The 18,448-nt window shown below is 50.5% G+C and overlaps 7 protein-coding genes across 7 annotated transcripts; 5 read left to right on the forward strand and 2 right to left on the reverse strand.

Annotated features, from left to right (window-relative positions):
- Positions 1–116: 116 nt before the first annotated feature.
- Positions 117–560, forward strand: GGTG_05131 (hypothetical protein; the record flags this gene model as incomplete). Its single annotated transcript, XM_009222930.1, has 1 exon — positions 117–560. One exon carries the CDS (start codon positions 117–119, stop codon positions 558–560), a length of 444 nt encoding a protein of 147 aa, XP_009221194.1.
- A 100-nt stretch (positions 561–660) lies between these two features.
- Positions 661–2,700, forward strand: GGTG_05132 (hypothetical protein; the record flags this gene model as incomplete). Its single annotated transcript, XM_009222931.1, has 2 exons — positions 661–757; positions 2,450–2,700. 2 exons carry the CDS (start codon positions 661–663, stop codon positions 2,698–2,700), a joined length of 348 nt encoding a protein of 115 aa, XP_009221195.1.
- A 744-nt stretch (positions 2,701–3,444) lies between these two features.
- Positions 3,445–5,521, forward strand: GGTG_05133 (hypothetical protein). The gene has a single exon (XM_009222932.1). It carries the CDS (start codon positions 3,471–3,473, stop codon positions 4,935–4,937), a length of 1,467 nt encoding a protein of 488 aa, XP_009221196.1. The 5' UTR covers positions 3,445–3,470; the 3' UTR covers positions 4,938–5,521.
- Positions 5,522–5,547: 26 nt separating this feature from the next.
- GGTG_05134 (hypothetical protein) lies at positions 5,548–8,250 on the reverse strand (the record flags this gene model as incomplete). The annotated part of the gene is made up of 3 exons (XM_009222933.1): positions 5,548–6,996; positions 7,078–7,690; positions 7,785–8,250. 3 exons carry the CDS (start codon positions 8,248–8,250, stop codon positions 5,697–5,699), a joined length of 2,379 nt encoding a protein of 792 aa, XP_009221197.1. The 3' UTR covers positions 5,548–5,696.
- Positions 8,251–9,669: 1,419 nt separating this feature from the next.
- Positions 9,670–10,012, forward strand: GGTG_05135 (hypothetical protein; the record flags this gene model as incomplete). The annotated part of the gene is made up of 2 exons (XM_009222934.1): positions 9,670–9,711; positions 9,794–10,012. The coding sequence occupies 2 exons, from the start codon at positions 9,670–9,672 to the stop codon at positions 10,010–10,012; spliced, it is 261 nt and encodes an 86-aa protein (XP_009221198.1).
- Positions 10,013–10,812: 800 nt separating this feature from the next.
- GGTG_05136 (hypothetical protein) lies at positions 10,813–12,069 on the reverse strand (the record flags this gene model as incomplete). The annotated part of the gene is made up of 1 exon (XM_009222935.1): positions 10,813–12,069. The coding sequence occupies one exon, from the start codon at positions 12,067–12,069 to the stop codon at positions 10,813–10,815; it is 1,257 nt and encodes a 418-aa protein (XP_009221199.1).
- Positions 12,070–12,344: 275 nt separating this feature from the next.
- On the forward strand, positions 12,345–13,061 carry GGTG_05137 (hypothetical protein; the record flags this gene model as incomplete). The annotated part of the gene is made up of 1 exon (XM_009222936.1): positions 12,345–13,061. One exon carries the CDS (start codon positions 12,345–12,347, stop codon positions 13,059–13,061), a length of 717 nt encoding a protein of 238 aa, XP_009221200.1.
- Between the last annotated feature and the right edge of the window lie 5,387 nt (positions 13,062–18,448).

Genomic DNA, 18,448 nt, shown 5'->3' on the forward strand with positions numbered 1-18,448 from the left:
GGGGGGTAGTCATTAGGGGCGAGCTTGTACTCGAGAAGCCGGCGGTGCGACAGGGTCTGCAGGTGGCCGCTTATATCCAGCCTCAGGCCGACCCTCTCTAGCGACGTGATATCGAAATGCTGCACGCTCCTCCTCGTGACCGAGAACCCCTCGTCGACCGACTCGAGCAGCGGCATCTCGATGGAGCGCACGTTGCCCCAGTAGTTGATCTTGGCCATACCCTCGATCCGCTGCAGCGTCGGCATCGACAGGTCCATGCTGGCGCCGGGGGCCTCGTTCCTCCACTCGCTCGAAGACAGCTCGCGGCTCCAGTTTCCGATATTGCCCTCGACGACCTCGACGCCGTCGAGCGTTATCTTTCCAGCGAGGCCCTGGGCCCAGAGGATGTTCCCCGGATCACCATCTTTCTCCACAGGTCCTCTGAGCGGTGCCAGGGAGAGCCTGTCGACTTGAGCGCACTCGCCAGCCCATGCGTGGGCGCGTACGCAACTCTCCTCGACGCAGAGCACTGGAGACTTCCTGCAATTGCAAATGTAGCAAAGCTCCATATCACGCAGTGAGAACGCTCTTGGCCGCACGATTGTAACTGAAAAGAGAAGGGGCCAACCAAGAGTCGAATATCTGCAGGATCGAGGCCTATATGATCCAACGAAGCACGGAATGGAGATGCAGCAGCAAGAACATGGCGTGGACTCGAAAAAGCGGCTCGGGTTCACAGGTCCCAGCACACAGCTCGACCCCGCCGTCCTGAGACCAAGTAAGAATCCATACTCCCTTCCCGGGCAAGAGTAACCACATTGACTTGGCCTCACCGACGATATTGACCTATCGATAGGGTACTTGCTGTTATGAGAAATCTTGTCCAGAAGTATGGCGGGGGCTGAGGACCGGTTGAATTCCCGGAGAGTGTGAATTTGAGTTGAGTCCTTTTCACTTTTTGGTTGGCTGCGCCCAATGCACACGAGAATTCCGAAATACCAACTTGCGTCCACTTTGAGCGCAGTTTCAGTTAATTATGCCAAATCTCACGTCAAAGTGATATCACAACTCAAAAAAACCTCAGTAACGTGAAGCCGCCAGATCCGATCCCGCAGCGATTGGGAGGACGAACCGTTGTGGCATCGTGAAAAGTATTGGAGTAGCGAGCCAAAGTAACAACAGGAGTACACAAACCACATACTTACTACAGCTACCTAGATCCACCTTTCGACGTGACCCGTTGTGCATTTTGGTTGGCCGGGTCGCATAATTAGCTCCTTACCAAGCCAATCACGTTTTACAAACACATTTGTCTTCAGCTGTATGTCTGGTGGGGTCCCTAGGCAAATTCAGGGGTACACATGAGCGTATCCGTCATCTTCAGCCTCTTGGGACAGCACGCATATCGATGCTCCAGCTCAGGGGGGTCTTGGCTTAGCCGTAAGATTATGTCAGCAAAGGACGTATGCTGAGGCTCTGGAGTTGCAGAGTGGCAGGCCTGGGCGTCAGACTCTTGGCGTAAACGACATTTTTTACGCGACTTGCGCCTGAGAAACCACGGGCGGCCGGCCGAGTCCCGGCCGAGTCCCACAATTATAATGACATACACTCAGGCTTATTTCTAGTTTTCAGTTACGCGAGCTGCCCAGATACCCACATGGGCGGGCTAGATTCTCTGTCAAGAACCGTGCCGCCCGCCGACTTGTCTGCAGCGCAACGTTCAACCAACGGCCCAATAATTCCGCCACTGGCCGAGGTCTTAGCATTACATCGCGCGGCCAGGCTACTACAGACCGGGACGGAGCGATAGTGTGGGGCTTCCAAAGATGATGCCGCTTTCGGAACAGAATATTGAAAGATCTGCCTCGCCACAGTTACATTCCCGACTCTGTTCCGGTCTTGGTCTAAGGCTCAAGGCCAGCCTTGCATGAGGCAATGGGCGTATACTACGGACACTTCAACAGTTGCCACCTCTCGGCGATAACCGTCTCGTGCATCGTTCGCAGCGATCGGGGGCCTCATCTTGGCCGGGGCCCTCGATGCAAATGGCTTTCTATGCAAAGCCTCCCCTTGGCGCCTTGGGGGAGAGATCCTTTGGTGTCTTGGGAGGGAGAGACGCTTGGATGGAGCAATGAGGCAGATGGGTGAAGAGAGACAATCTCAACAAGTCAACAAGGCAGTATGTGAATGTCGGCGGGGAGCAAGACAACAAAGCTCGAGCTCATGGACGCGCCTGCTCGTGTATATAAACCAGCTTCGGCCTCCTCGTTTGTCCCCAAATTTAGAAGAGCTCACCAGCCGCCTTCAAACAGAATTCCTGGCCCATAGCTCGAAACCAAGCACTCGACTCGCTCTCAGCACTGCTCTCCTCTCCTGCCTCTTCAATCCCACCCCGAGACCATTCTCACCTCCAAAGCCAAAGTGCACTTCACTAGACCATCTCCGCCGCCGTCCTGGCCTTCGCCTCCAGCGCGGCCGCCACCCCCCGTTGACACTTCGGCGCTGTCCCTGGTCCCGAGCCCGGACGCGTTCGAGGGCTTCCACCAGGTTGACGTGATCCCGTTCGAGGATGGCGTCATCACGACGTACGAGGCCACAACGCCGGCAGTGGTGGAGAAGCGGCAGTGCTGCGCCAGCTGGAACCGCGACGTGCCCAGCGGCGTGCTCTACGGCAACCTCGAGCCCGCCGGCACCGCCGTCCGCAGCCAGTGCGTCAACTAGGGCCGCTCCGGCTACGCCACCGACGTCAACCTGCAGGGCGTCTGCCTGACCCAGTGCCTGAGCAACCGTCCTACCGGCTGCTAGGCCCCTGCTAGCTTCAAGGGGGGGAAGGGGGTGGTCAAAAGTGGCCGGGAGGACGATGTGTTCTCGATTGTGCGCAGTGCCGATGGGGACTGATGGAGACGGATGTTTCTCTTCGCGCATTCTTTTTCTGGATATCTCGAGAGTCCAGTGCTGTAAACCACATGTAGAGTAAGAGTTTCTGCATTTTTCCATAGTCTGGATAAAATTAAAACGACTGCCCGTCATCCTTGGACCCTTTATGTTGGTGGGGTGTAACTTGTATCTTCCCTGCGGTTTTCTCGAACCGGGCCGCATTACATCTGTAGGCGACCTGCTGCAAAGAAACCAGCAGAGCAGCGACCGCAACCAGCATCAGTTAATGTAAGTCAGCTTCCAAGTAGCCCTTGCAGCAAGCATCCAGACCTGCACCCGAGATCCCTTGTAAACCACTCAAGTTACCCAGTCTCACGCTACTGCTCGTGCCCCTTAGGTGCTCTACCTTAGGAGCAGAGGCCTGCTTGTAACACTCCGTGCCTGTAAGACAAGACTCGGGCTGCCATCTTTTTTGTGGGCGGGGTGCCCCACCGGGCTGTGCCGCAACAACCAACAACACGCCACCACATTAGGCTGCAGCACCAACTCCATTCATTTCCTCCCCTCCTCTGCGCCTTCCAAAGTGCCCGGGTCTCTCCAGCGGCAAGCATTTGATGGAATCAGAAACAGTACCCGCGGCTATGTTTCCAGACGGCCCCCTGTTTAACGACCAATTCGGCCACGGCGACAACAGCACCTGCCGATTCACTTCCTTCCCCAAACTCCCGGCCGAAATCAGAGCCAAGATCTGGCAAGATGCCATTGCGCAGCTCCCACACCGCCTGCTCTGCTTCACCGCCACGTACGGCCAGGATGCGCCCTCGGTAATGCTACGCCCGCCGCCTTTGTACGACGGCCACGACCCCAGATTCCCCGTTTCGGACCAAAACTTTGGGGAAGACACAGGCGACGACCCTGCTGTCTTCGCGGCCCTCGCCCGTCGCCGCCGACTGGCCTGGTCGGCCCTTTCGCCGGCCTTCCTGCGCGTCAACGCCGAGTGCCGTGCCGAGTACCTGTCCGTGTACCGCGTCCCGGTCCCCTGCGAGAGGGGTGGCAGACTCACTGTTCACATCAGCCCCGACCTCGATCTCATTGACTTCTTCCCGATCGTCCCTGAGGGAACTGACGACTACAATGAGGATCCCACGACGTTCTGCGGGGGTCTCTTTGTCGATTTCCTCGTCGGTCTGCGCGCACGGGATCCGAAGCTCGTCGGCATCACTCGGCTCTCACTGGGCGGGCAATGGCGCGGAACCTGGGGCAGATCCGAACACTTCGGTAGTCATCTTTATGCCCGGGGTTTCCTGTGCACCCTCTGGCCATCCCACATACAAGAGATGAGGCCCGACACCCCCGAGTCCGCAGATATCTTTGCTAGCATCATAAAGGGGTTGAAGCTCTCCCTCCACATTCGAAACTTGCGCTGCTGGACGTTATGGAACAGAGATGGACGAGAGTACGGCATGCCCGAGGCGGAGGCCCACTTTGGAGTTTCAATTCCTATTAGGCCCGACATCCATCACGACGATTCTCGCGAGGAGTCTCCTATCACCCCGTCTTGCGAGGCATGTGCCTACCGCAAAGACCTCGAATCCACCCCCGCCGTGACCACCTTCACTTGGCTTGACCAGGACCCTCGTCCTTACGCTAGGCTGGACTTGCAACAATTTCAAACCTTGGATCATCCCACCCGTTGCACCCGGGATTGGCTTGCCTTTGAGGAACGATTTGGCATTCAGCGCGATTCCAACGATCCCTTTCAGTTTCTCATAGCCTTTGGGCATGAATCGGGCAAGATTATCGACCGGGGTTGCGCCACGGCCCATCTGGACCGAGAGTGGAAGTCATGGCTCGATCAAACCGCCGGCCTTGGGTATCCTTCGTCGCTTGGAACGCTTTTGGATCCGGATGAGGCCCAAATAGTGCTTCGGGATGCGTTGCCGGTGTTTGGGCTGTGGGTGTTTCCTTGCTATGCTTTTGGGGAGGCGACCGTGGACGGTCCTGGGATACGTTATAGCGAGGACGTAGTCACCAACCTTTCCAACACACCCCCGCAACTTCTCGTAGCAGATTTGGCCTAAGCAAAAAAGAAACCCTTATTTGCTCGCGCCAGACGACGGCCGTAAACACGCTCATGCTAGCTCGTTTGCAAGGCGAAAGAATCACTGCAAAGGTTGCATTTGCAAGCGCCCACGGCCCCCACCTGGCGTCAAGTTGGTAGGCACTGTCTGCAACAGTAAGCTGCCCACCCAGCACTTTAGATAGGCATGGGGCTGGACCTTGGCGTAAGGCTGTGCCAACACCACGGCTTCTCGCCGCCTTGTCTTCCCTGCAAATCCATCCCCATCACTCCGCACACGTGTTGAAGGCCGACTGAGCCTTGCCCCATCGTTGCTGTGTGTTGGTAGCCTTATTGCCCTTCGTCTTCGGTTCCGATCAACAGCGCCCGGCAAGCAATCGGGCCATTTCTAATAGCGGTGCCAACAAGCAATAAGCAACATGAAATAATTAGCATGCCCTTGGAACTAGAGGGGTCTGCTTACTGCACTTCGTAAAGGCGTCGGTGTCTCGTTCTTCCGTTTTTAGTTTTATTTTATGGGGGACTGCTATAAAGGCTAATTCCTAGCTCCTTCAATCGCAACGCGGTTTTTCGAAACGGGCCGACGATGGACGATGGATAAATAAAAGATATCGGTCCATTTGTCGCAGTTTCTCCCTTTTCGTTTGTCCCACAACCCACATCTCAGCTCATTAAAGCATTTTAACCAAATCGATTTGCCCAAAAGCATTCCGCATTTACCTATGCATCCTCGCTCTCTCTCTCTAACCCCAGTTCCGCTTCAAACCAACCACAGCCTCCTCTCCTCGGCTCCTCGAAACAACGCTTCGACATCGTTGCCAAAAAGTCTACCCGTACCGACGCGCTCGAAGCACTCGTCATCCCCAAATGCGGGAACTTCCTTGCGGGCCAGGTACAACACCTTGAATGAGGTCTGATATCCCCGCAGGTTACCAAAACCAAACCCTCCGGGCGTCCTTGGCATGCTCTCAACGACGAAAGCGAAGAGATATTCGGGCTGGCGGGGTTCTTGCTGTCTTTGATCCTCGCCACTTCCGGCGTTCTGCTCTTGATGGCGCTGGCCAAGGTCTTCAGGGGGAGATTCCGGGTCGGGGCCCTGGTACTCAGGGTGCTCGAGTGAAGCCCAGCCGACGATACTGTCCGGCTCCTCCACCGTGGTCACCCGCCGCCAGAGGCACCGCCCGAAATTTGCGCTGTAGTCCGTAACGCTCGCGGCTATGGCGATGTCTTCCTCGCTCCGGAAGAAGTCGTGGACGAGCGCGGGCAGGAGCCGTCCGCGCAGGCGGAGCGCGAAGAACCGGGCGTAATTACCGTGCTCGTCGAGCGCCGTGGATACCGCGTTCTCTGCGTCGCGCGCTTCGAACTGCGGCTCCCACTTGTGTGGATCAACAGGTATTCTAACGACTTTCAAGATGTCGCATTCCAACCTCTTGAGCTTCCGACTTGTGCGTAATCCCCCCTGCTTGTCGGACCACCGCACTCCCATGCCTCTTCTCGCCACCTGGCTTCCTTCTCCCTCACCTGGCGCCGACGGGGCACGCATTTCCATGGATGCCCACGACCACGTCGGGATGCCGGGCAGCCGGGTGCGTCGACCCGGGATCGAAGGAAATTGCTCCCATAACAACGCCCTGGGCCCGGACTCCCACATCCCGCAAATATACCGGTGCGAAGCATCAAATCTCGGCCACTGGCCGGCGGTTTGCAGGGCCCGTATTGCATTCCCGAACTCCTTTGCGACTCCGGCCAGGGCGACCAGCCGGTCCTGATCGATTAGCGAGATTTCCAGGCCAGAATATGTCTCCACGATGATCTCCCATGCGGACACGATATTATCGAATGTATCCAAATCAAATACCGAGGACCTCAACGCGCGGTCCACGGTTTGTTGGTTGGTACTGCTTTCCGGAAGCTCCACAAAGTCACCGGACAGTGTTTTTGTGCCCTCCGAGCACCAGACAAAGATGGAGCTGTGCGAAAACATCAGGAGGCGCCGGCTGAGCACCAACTCTTGGTATATCCAACCGCGCCGGAACAGCGGGCCTCGGATAACGTTCTCGCTATAGTCTCTGGTCAGGAACTTCTGTCCGACGCACTGCAGATAGAAATGTCCATTCTGGACGCCTTGTCGGTCCTAGTACGGGAGACGCGCCAGGCGCATGATTTCCTGCGCCTGCAGGGGGCCGAAAATTCCGCCTGTCTCGTGCCTCGCGGTAGCAGCTATGGTGAGCCAAGCGCCCTGGTAATAGTCGGCCATCTGGACGGACTCGGCAACCCAGTCATCTACGTTGTCCTGGATGATGCACAGGGAGTCGATCCAGATGTACCGGGTGCCCTGCGAGGCAGCGACGCGGGCGGCGTCGTAAAACAGGGGTGTGCCGCGACACTTTTCTTTCTGGAAGGAATAGTTGGCGCTGGTCGTCCGCGTCGCCTCCGTCTTCTGGTCCCAACGGTGGCTAAGAGCGATGTATCTCCCGGACTGGCCTGCTGTTTCTCTCAGGACCAACTTCAGCTGGTCGGGGCCGCCGATCCAGTCGTCCGCAGAAACAGGCAGAATCTCGACACACCTAGTCGGGAGCGGTACCGTCCCGATGCCGATTGGGTGGCGTCGCGACAGGGCAAGACTGCAATTGCGGTGGCTTTGCGAACACCTCTGGTGCCAGAGTGCCAGAGACTGTGCATGGTTCGGGGTCCACGAGTAGCTCCCCATCTCGATCCGGCCGACTATGTCCCTTGACGAATGCGCGGGCGTCCCTGCAGCGAGCTGCGGATTAGCCACTGTCATTGGCAGTATCGTCTCTCTCGCGCGCTGTGCATCAAATGAAGCCTGGGGATCGTGGCATGTTACCTGGGTCGGCGGCGACATGGAGATGAATCTCGGGGCTGGCCCCCTGCCTGAGTATCTCGGAGCCTAGAACGACAGCCACAAATGCCCGCAGCTCGCATATTTGCAGCGCGTCCTGCTCTTGGTCACCGGTTTCCAGATCTTCGGCAGCCGGATGCCGTACCGGATAGATATTTAGCCAAGGAGGCCACATCCACGAGAGCATAGACGTAACCCAAGTATCTGAGTAGAACAGCCTGTGCGGCGATTCCCCGGCGACATGGCGGGCGGCCATTTCCAGGAGGGAATTTTTTGTGCCATGGTCTAGCTCGGCAGCCTCGAGGTTCTGGAGCACGAGACTGCAGAAGGAGCAGCCAGATTTGGCGCTCTTGACAAATTCGACGAGGGGATAACCACGCAGTCTGAACGTGTCCCTCTTGAACGATTGGATGTCGAAGTTCTGGCACCGCGAGCAGAGCCTGGGGGCCATGTTTGCTGAGGATTTTGGCTGGCGCACTTTGTGGACCGCAGCGCCTGAGCTGGGAGGGAGTACGGCGGCGGCGGCGCAGCTTGTAGAGGAACGGCACAGCTGCACAACATAGCCTTAAGGATGCTCTGGGTGCACCTCAGGGGTGTACGCCACGCATCGTCGTATCGCACGGGCTCGCGTGGATGCCTGCGGCGTGCGGTGAACTGCCTTGGGACGTCACACTGGACAAGCAAGCAACCCGACATCTATTCTAGGCATCCAGTAAGTATGCAACGTGCAGGTTGCTCTTGTGGAGCAATCTCAGCCTCGCCTACGGGACAGGCGTAGTCACGCGTGCGCGCACGTGCGCCAGAGTCAGCCTGACCAGCCAAAACGGCTGTGTCATCCCCAAACCATCCCGTACAAATCGTCAGTTGTTCTCCCTTTTCCAGCTCCTCACGGTCCTTGTCACACGGGGATTGACCCCGCGGACCTCCATTAGGCCGATTCGCTCCCCAGGAACCCAATGGGGAGTCACGATGGCTAGGCGCTCGGGGGATTGGTTGCATTGCCCACCAACAACACGTCCCCCACAGTGGCGCAATCACCAGACGCTGGATGATTGGGGCGCTTCCAACCGTCACAAGTTCCCTGCATCGCGGAGGAGCCCGACCAGGGACTGGGCGTCCTAACCCCGCCTTTCGAAGAGATCCCTCGAGGAGATTCTGCTTCCCCAAGCATCTCCTTGAGGCCCTGAGAAAGATACCAATATATTGAGATCTCTCCAAGCCGACTTTCTCCTCTTGCAACAGTCCCTCCGCTATCGGACATCGACACTTTAATCGAACCATCATGGTGTTGGGTTTTACTAGCACGTCCTTTCGGCACCCAATTAATATTTTACGTGTTATGCTCACCCTGGAGCTGTATGCAGCATTACTTTCGATTGTCGTCATTGACATCACAGCACGCGAGGGAGCATATGATGTCTCCTCCTTCTACGCCGCACTGGTCCTCTTTATTGCCGCTTTCTACATGCCCACCATGGTGCTTTTCTGGAGGCAACCGCAAACTCGTAAACGTCGAGTTTTGTTTCAAATTATAAGCATCGCCCATATCATTTTGAGCATCGCGGCTATGACATATTCTGTCCGGGTCCAGCGGGGATATAGCTCGATAAATACCGACCCCCGGCTACCTATACTTATAGGTTCTGGTACTGCTTTTTTGCACAACCAATGGGTTTATCATTCATATGTCCGCGTTACTCTCCCGGAACGCAAGTTGCCGAGACGTTACGAACCAGTGGTTGCAACTTCACAGCACGAGCCCAGAGGCTCGTCGCTCCAAGAAGTAACGGCAGGAATTAGGGCCACGGCGGAATTGACTGATAACCACGGGTGTGGGTTTTTGGCAGCTTTGTTTGCCGAGCAGGACGATATGGCAGAGATATCGGGAAACGGCGGGCAAGGAAGGTTCCAAGTAAGTGCCTTACGGACATCGATCCCATTCTCTTATCATTGTGCCTGAGTGTTTAACGCCACAGCCCCGACCACAACAACAGCAACAACAAGATCAGCCCGACATCACGGCCAACAACCAGGGCAGCACGGACAACTCGCTCCCCCTGTTTAGTAGCCCGATAAAGTACTGGTGCTCCCCGAACCGGCATCGCCGCCAAGTTCAGCTACTGCACATTCTCATTGCTTATAATGTGGTCACATTCCCGTTGAGTGGCTTAACTGCTCTCGCGTCCACGTATAAGTCGTACTTTCACGTGTGAGTAAGGCCCCCCCCCCTGGCAAATATATGCAACTTGTTAATCCCGCATCCAAGATCTTGCTATTCCCAGGTTCCGCTGGCATGGATATCCATGCTTTTCACATTTCTGGCTATAGCGCTTATTTGGCGTCGCGGCTCGGCAGATCGCCGCCTCGGACCACATCTCAAGCTCGGTTCCGCCGTGCTTGCTGCCGCCTGGTCGTTTAGTATTCCAACTCCCTTTTTAGCTTTATGTGACTGCGTGGCCGTGGCTCCAACCTGGCGTGACCAGCCTATTTTATATGTATTATTTGCCGTATATTCGATTTTACTATTTCTCCTACTCATTTATGCCAGGGTTTTATTCAACGACCAAGTCCACGCTGGAGACCAGGATGAGAAAACCAGGTTACATGACCTGTTTTTGTTGAGATAACAAATGTTACATGCCTCTGGCTAGTAACTAGGAGCACAAGCCACAGCAGACTGCCCACTATGTATATAACGCCATGGCCTTTTCTACTTCTCACAGAGGCACTCTGCTAGACAAGCTAGCAATGCAAGGAACCTTGAACCATGCCCAGCATACTCCAACAGTTATGGCACGGCGTCGCCAGTTGTAGTTGATAAAGTTGATAGCCGATTGGCTAGAGACTAGACAAAAGGACTGATAGGATAAAGGTGCGGCCTTCGGCCACACCTTTCCTTCAGCCTTTCTTCTCCTCCTTAGCTTAATAATACCAAACATCATGGCATCATCGTTCAAATCCCCGCACGCGACAAATTGTCATCCACGAGATCCAAAAACCTGTTGTAGGCTTCCTAATCCGCTCCCTCAACGACCGACCGCGCATTTCGCACCATGTCGTCCTGGAGGCAAGACTCCTCCAATTGCATCCACGCGTAGGGGAATGCCCGGCGGCTGGGATCTCGCGCCATGATCTCGTGGGCTGGGCTGGATCTGACGGGCACCTCCGTTGGCGCCAAGCGGAACCGCCAGATGGAGACGCGACTATCCACCAGCCGGTCGAAAAACTCCTTCCACGTGTATCCCGGCAGCAGAGAGGAATGGTCATCCGGCTTGAGGTTGTCGAGACACAGCGACAACGGCCGGTCGGCCCCCAGGCCGACGAGAAAGTCGCCCAGCTCCGGGCCGAGGAACATGTTGTTCAGTTCCAGGTGCTCGAGGAATGGCATTGCGGCTGGATCGAGTGCGAGGGCGATGCTCATGCGCGTTCTTGGGTTGGTATTCCCCCGCTCGGCCCCGCCCAAGGGGGCATGCTTGGAGCAGCAGATTGCAAGACGCCGCACCGACCGGAGATGAGCGAAGAAGAAGCTTTCTAGATGCTGAAGGGAGGCGCGGTAGTCGTCGGACGCGAGCATTTCCTCTGTCCCGTATCCCATCGGTTGGTGGAGTGGGTAGAAGGCTCCAAAGAGCGACAGGCGGAAGTCCGCGAGTCGTCCTAAAAGCTCCTTCCAGGCATCATTGTAATCAGGAGAGGCACCATCGAGGGGGCTGATTGGTGGATAGTTGAGGAGGGACATGCTGCTGATGGACGCGTTGCGTGTAAGCGCCATCGTCACGGCACGCACCACGATGGCGAAATTGTCGCCCATCGGTACCAGCCGTGGATCTATTTCGTCCCACCAGTCGCCGAACAACATGCCCGCATGCTTGTATCGCGCCGGGAACTCGACGATGATGCTCTTAAGGGCCGGAAGGGCACCACCACCGAGCAGGACCTCTGCGCTCGGAGGGATGCCACCGATGTCTGGATTGGCAACGGCAAAACAGGCTTCGCTGGTGCTTTCAAGGCAGTCGCATTCGGGGTCGGTACATCCCTGAAATGTCACGATCAGCTTGAGGTGCCGTACGAAGGCGCTGTATCGGCCGGCTGCGAGGCAAGCCGAGTCTGCCGCGCGCGCATTATCCGTGAAAACCACCGTCTCAAACAGTCGAGGTGCCGCAAAGGCTCGGAGGGAAGAACAGGTGCCGCCGAGGTGCGCGAGATCCTGCAATTCAAGCATGCCGGAAATCTGCTCGACCAATTCCCTGGGCAAAAACTGGATGGACGGCATCGCGACGTTTCCAATGGGTGTGTAATATTATAAACGTTCTTCAAGTGGGATGTTTGATACTGTACGCGTAAACATAGTAAATACCAGCAGCCAGCCAGGAAGGCGGACTCTCACCCAGGTAGGGGTCGGATAGGCACCCTCTTGCGCTGAGCCACTAGGCCCTCCCTGTACCTCTCCACAAATCCCTCCAGGTGGCACAGCACGCCGGAAGAGGGCCACACATCAACTGGAGCTCGATCAAGCACCCGGACTGGCATCAATATATCCAGATATTAATGGACGGCCAGGCCGAGTTTGTCTGGTTGCCAAAGGAGTATCAGGGAACGAGCGAGGAGCAGATCAACGCATATATCCAAAGCCTTGGGGTTAAAAACCCCAAGGCTGCGATCCGCGTGGGCCCGATATCGCCGGGTGGCTGGGTCGGGTCGGCACACTACCAGATGCTGATACCATTCACTGACAATCAAGAGGACACGGAGACCTATGCGCGTCTGACCGGAGAAAGGTTCGACCTTGACCTTGGAAAGTACAAGGAATCCCCTTGGGCCGACTGGTCAAAGCTGGATATCAAGGGCAAGCCAGAAGGCATTAACTTCCAGCCCGAATTCGACGACCGCTCCGGCGCCGGCACTCCTGGCGAATACTGCAAGCGTGGCGTCAAAAGCTGTGACGCCCGCGGCGGCTCCAACAAGCCTCTCGGCAGCGGTTCCAACAAGGGGCCTCTCGACGGCGACAGCACCAAGAATCCCTCAACTGGTGGCAACACCAAAAACCCCTTGAATGGCGGCAGCAACACCAAGAATCCATCAACTGGCGGCAGCAATAAGACGCCCTTGAATGGCGGCGGCAACAAGGCAGCCTCGACCGGCACCAATACCCCCAACACGCCTGCGATGGGTGGCCGTTCCAACGCCATGCCCCTTGCGAGTCGCTCCAACGGCAACCGGCCCCCTGGAACCAGAGGTGGGAGGAAGGCAGCCGGTGTGGCGTAGGAAGATGTGAAAGACGTGCTTTGTTGAGAAGGGTGCCCGGACAGGTACTTATGTAGACAGTGGATGTGGAACGAGAGGAGTGTGGGATGGGGTGGCTGTCGCTAGTTTGCGTGCAAGTGTTTTTTTCGGCGTTGGGCGTTGGGCGTTGTCTGAGAATTGGGGCTGGTGGAAATTGTGTAATTATTTATAGCTATCTGGGATTGGAGTTGTGGTAATCTTCATCTGGCTTGGTTGTCCCGTCTGTTTGCAAGTGTTTCGCTGATAATCGTGGTATTTTGTGGTATTTACGGAGTCTGTTCGACGCATCCAAGGAAGTACCTGTGGCAAACAATGGCCGTTTACGTCTATCGGATGCTTGTGCTCTCCAAATATACATAGGTATCTACTTGGGCACAACGAGAAGGCCGTAAGCTTGGTCCTCGAGACCCAGGAAACTTCCTGTCGACGCCAGCTCGCGCCGAAAGCGCTTGCTTTATCCTCAATGGTATCTCGTGCCATACGACGAGATCCTATTCGCGATGAAGGAGACGCTGCGTTAGATCTGGTTGCGTACAGTGGTCTCCAGCCCTTTCTGTATTTTAGACTCGGGCCTGGTCATGGTCCGGCGAGGTTGGTATCGCAGCTTGTGGCACTGCTCCAGTGACTCTGGGCCCCAAATTTGGCGCTGATCAGGCGGGGGTATCAGGGTATCCGGGCGGCACCAGTGCAAATGGGTGCGCTATTAGAGCACGGATACCCCCCCAATTGCCGTGACACTGGCCAAAGGCTCGTAGCGGCCAGGATGGCTAAAGGCCTTCCCCGCTGCGGCCTAAACATCTCCGGCCAGTCGCAGCCGCCCCAGGGTTGGGAATTTAATTAGTTAAACTAGTTACCCCCTTGACAAAAACTAACTAATTTAGTTACGGCAGTAACTAAGACTAAAAGTAACTAACTAATGACTAACTAAAGTAACTAAATTAGTTACTTTTAGTCATTTAAATAAATATTTAAATTATTTAATTAAAGCTTATTTAAATAAATAAATAAATAAGCAAATAAATAAGCAAGTACATAAAAAGTAAATACGTAAATAAGTAAGTAAAAATTTAAAAATTAAAAATGTATTACCGTTGTTATTACCGTTGTTATTACCGTTTTTATTGCTAATAATATTACTGCTTTTTTATTATTTTTATTATTATTTTTATTACTATTTTTACTATTGTTTTTATTATTGTTTTTATTATTACTTTAGTATTATTAAATATTAAACCGTTAAAAATCCTTTATATTTTATGTGAATATATGTGTTGCAGTTAGGCCTCTGCTCCTAAGGTAAGGCACCAAAGGAGTACTAAACAGTAGCACGTAATTAAAATAACTAAGGGGATTTCACAAAATAATTTGGGTGCGGTTTAAATGCTTGCTTTAAGGGTTATTTAAAAGCGAACTTAAATTAATTAATGCCGGAGCTTTAATTAAAAATTACTTATAACAATAAAAAACCCTTCCTGTTTATATTCCACGCGTTCCTTTTAAAAGGGTTAATATGTAAAATATGTTTATATCCTTTATATCAATTAATATGTTAATTTCCAACATATTACCTGCTTGGGTTACGTAACCAAGGGACGACCCCGCTTTTTGCTTTCCACCAAGCCTTTTTTTGTAACTTAATGCTAGCTTTGCTGCCAGGTCGTAACATTAAGTCCCCCTTTTAATGGCTAAGGCCCGTTAGCCACGTATTACTATCCTTTCCGCCCTTTTGTTAATTGTAAGTATTATTTTTCCTTATTGTTTAACCGTTCCCTTTTTTTAATAAAATGTTTGGGCAAATCCAAAAGCGTAAATTCGCTTTTCCAACCCTTCGTGTTACGGTACGCGTCGGGGCACCTGGGGAAGAACCTAAAGCCGCACTTTTAGCGCGCTAACGTTACGCTTACAAAGCCTTTTTATAACAATAAAGTGTGCGCCGTAGCAATTTGTTGCACCTTAAATTTTTGGAACCCGATATTAACATATTCCGTCCTTTCCTTTGCTAATAACCTTGTAAAACGGTAGCATACCTTTTTGCTTACAATTAATTAACGTTAATACCCGCCCCAAATCCTGCCGTATAATTTCGGGAAAACACTTTTACTTTTTTAATTTAGCTTTTTTAACCAAGCAATACGCTAGCAAATTACCGCCGCGGTTATATTATATCCACCGCATTTAATGCTTTCGAAACGGGCTTTTTAAGCTTAACAATAACAATTTTACAAAACGCCGTTTTTTTATTTCCAATTTTGTATTCCATACGCAAAGCAATTTAAAACGATTTTAGCAATTACGCCGTTTTATATTTCGCTTTGCATTTGGAACGCTTTAACAAAGCTTAAGCCCAATTTAAACACATTTTCCGGGTTATAAAAACCCGTTTTTAAATTATTAACGAATTGTTAGTAACATACCGTTAAAACGTTAACATTGCTTACGTTATAATTTCGAACCAAAAAATAACGATTTGCAAATTTTTAATTTAAATTCGGCAATTATTTAACCAAATTATATTTATATTAATTACAAATACGCTTTTTTTAACGCAGCCTTTTAAACCCGCCCCGTTATTGCTAGCAATTTGCCGCCGAACAATTACTTTTAAAAATTTTAAAAGCATAAAAATGGACCAAATCCAGCGATAAAAGTATTATACCAATTGGCGCTTTTTGCTTAAAATATAAATAAAATTATATCGGGCCGCTTTTTTAACGTTATTAAAACGCGTTTTTTTTATTCCAGCATTTGGGTAATAACGCTTTTGCTTTTATAAAACCGAAAATTAACCAAATCGTTACGGCGGGCAATAACGTTTTTTAATGGCCCGCTGGTTAGCGTAATTACCTAAACGTTATTAAAACGCTAAATTAAATTTACATTACTACCAATATATTAGCAAAAACTAATTAAAATTTCGAATTATTTGCTTAAAGCAATTTTTTTTAGCAATTTTATCGGCAATTTTATTAAATTTAGCGATATATGCAATTTGCTTAATAACTTACAAATATTAACCTTTAAGCAAAAGGTTAACCGCCCGTTGTATAAAGCCATTACGTTAATTATGGAACGTTCGGGACCCGATAATTTTAAAAGGTAAGTAAGCTTGTTCCAAAACCTAATTAATAACATTACCAATAACATTTTCCGGGGCAAGCAAAACGCTAACGCTTATTTTTTAGCACGCTATTTTAACGCTAACGATGCGCCGGGACCGGCTTAGCATTTAAACGCTATAAATTTCGACAAAATTACAACGGGGCTTTAACCCTTTTTTATTAACGCTTGAAAGAAATACAAACGCATTAATAATTTATGCTTTTATTACGGCGGGGCGGGGCATTAAACGATTGCTTGCATAAAAAAAAAGCCAAAAAAATAAGCTTTGGGCATAATTGCTTTTAAAGCCATTAACGTTTTGCTAACAATTTTTTTTAAAAAAAAAAAGTATTTACATTTAATAAAACCCAATTTTACTTTTTCATTTTACAGCAAGCTTTTTGCCAAAAAATGCCACCAACCCGGTATTGCACTTTTTTAAATACCGAATGTTTTTTATAAGCATTTATTAACAATACCTTTGCGCATAACCATAACTTATTACGCTTTGCTTTGCTTAAACCTATCCTTTTAAAATTAGCTAATAACAAAGTTACGGGTTACTTTTGCAAATGCGTTAAAATGCGTTACCGCATTGCTTGCCAAACAAAAACGCTTACCATATACATTTAGCCATTAAAAACGAAAGGCTTTAACATTATATTAAAGCTTTTTTAATTACGCCATTACAACTTTTATATCGATTAAATAACGGGCTTAATAATTATGCACGGCATTACGTTATTAAAATTAAACCCGAACGCTAGCAACCCATTACGCAACCGCCCAAAAAACAACGATAACAAATTTAACCCCGCAAATATATGCATGCTTAACGCTTTTAATTTTATGCTATTTTGCAAACAAAAAAACGTGCAATTTAAACGAATAATTATAGCAAAGCTTTACGCTAAAACTTGCCCGAACTTTTAATACTTCCAATAAGCGCTAACCAATTGTTAAATGCATAAGCCAACCACCCGCTAAGTGCACGGGCAAACCGCTTCGGCAAAAAGGGAAAGGGGGCACCGGAACAATTGGTAACGCACGGACCTTACCGGTAACGCACCGGTAAGCCGCTAGCGTTGCAAACAAAGCATTACGGCAAAATTAAAAAATAAAACGAAGCTTAAATTGCGCGGGGGCGTTAAAAGCATAAAAAATTTATAAAACCGACCCCGTACGCCCTGAAAAAGGCGCGGAAAAGGGGGAGGTTAAAAAAGGAACAATTAATTGGAAGGTAGCACTTTTAAAAAAGCATTACGGCAATTTAACGAAAGAAATACCGCATCCAAACCGTAATTTAGTAATTACCCGCCTTTGCATTAATCGACCCTTAACATTAATTCGTTAACAATACGTTAATGGAAATCCTTTGTTTTATTTTAATTTTATCCAATAAAATCCTTTGGGATATGTTACGGGACCAAACCAAGGTAGTACCCGTTACACTAAAGCAAAAGAGGAACGTTGTTGTAGCTGGGGCTACAACCCATGCGAGGTCCTTATATGCAATCGTACCGTAACAGGATATGCTAATACCACGCTTAACCGCATTCCAAAATTGAATTAAAAAAATATTATACTTCCGGCGCATTTTTAACAATAATATCCAAAAATACCTGAATAGCAAACCCTTCGTTACGATAAAGGAAAATTTATAACGCTTTCCTTACAAATTCCGCAATTTAACGTTATGCTTTTTTCCTTAAAACGCCAATAAATTATTACCGTACCGCTTTTCCAATTACAAAATTAAGCTATTTTTAAATAAAACGCCTTTTTACCATTACAATAAGCTTATATTTTAAAAGGAATTCCGAATGGTTAGGAAATATTTAAACAAATATTTAGCAAAAAGCTTTATACGCAATAGCATATCGCTAACGGTTGCCCCGGTTTTTTTAGCAAAAAAGCCCGGGGGGGGGGGGGGGGGGGAATCCGCGTTTGCGTAAATTACCGGGGCTTAAATAACGTTACCGTTAAAAATAAATACCCAATCCTTTTGGTTAAAAAAAACATTAAAACGCTTTTTCGAAAGCTAAATATTTTACCAAATTAAATATTATTGCAACGTTTAACCGCTTACGAATTGCTTTAAAAAACGAATGGAAAACGGCGTTTATTATTAAATTCGGCCTTTTTAAATGTTTAGTAACAAATTTTAGCATAACGGGCGCTTTTAGCTTTTTCCAATATTATATTAACCGCAATTTATTAAACGCATTAAATCGTTACGTTATAGCATACTTTAATAACGTTTTATTTAT

The sequence above is a fragment of the Gaeumannomyces tritici genome, assembly GCF_000145635.1.
Source record: "Gaeumannomyces tritici R3-111a-1 unplaced genomic scaffold supercont2.3, whole genome shotgun sequence".
Taxonomy (NCBI): domain Eukaryota; kingdom Fungi; phylum Ascomycota; class Sordariomycetes; order Magnaporthales; family Magnaporthaceae; genus Gaeumannomyces; species Gaeumannomyces tritici.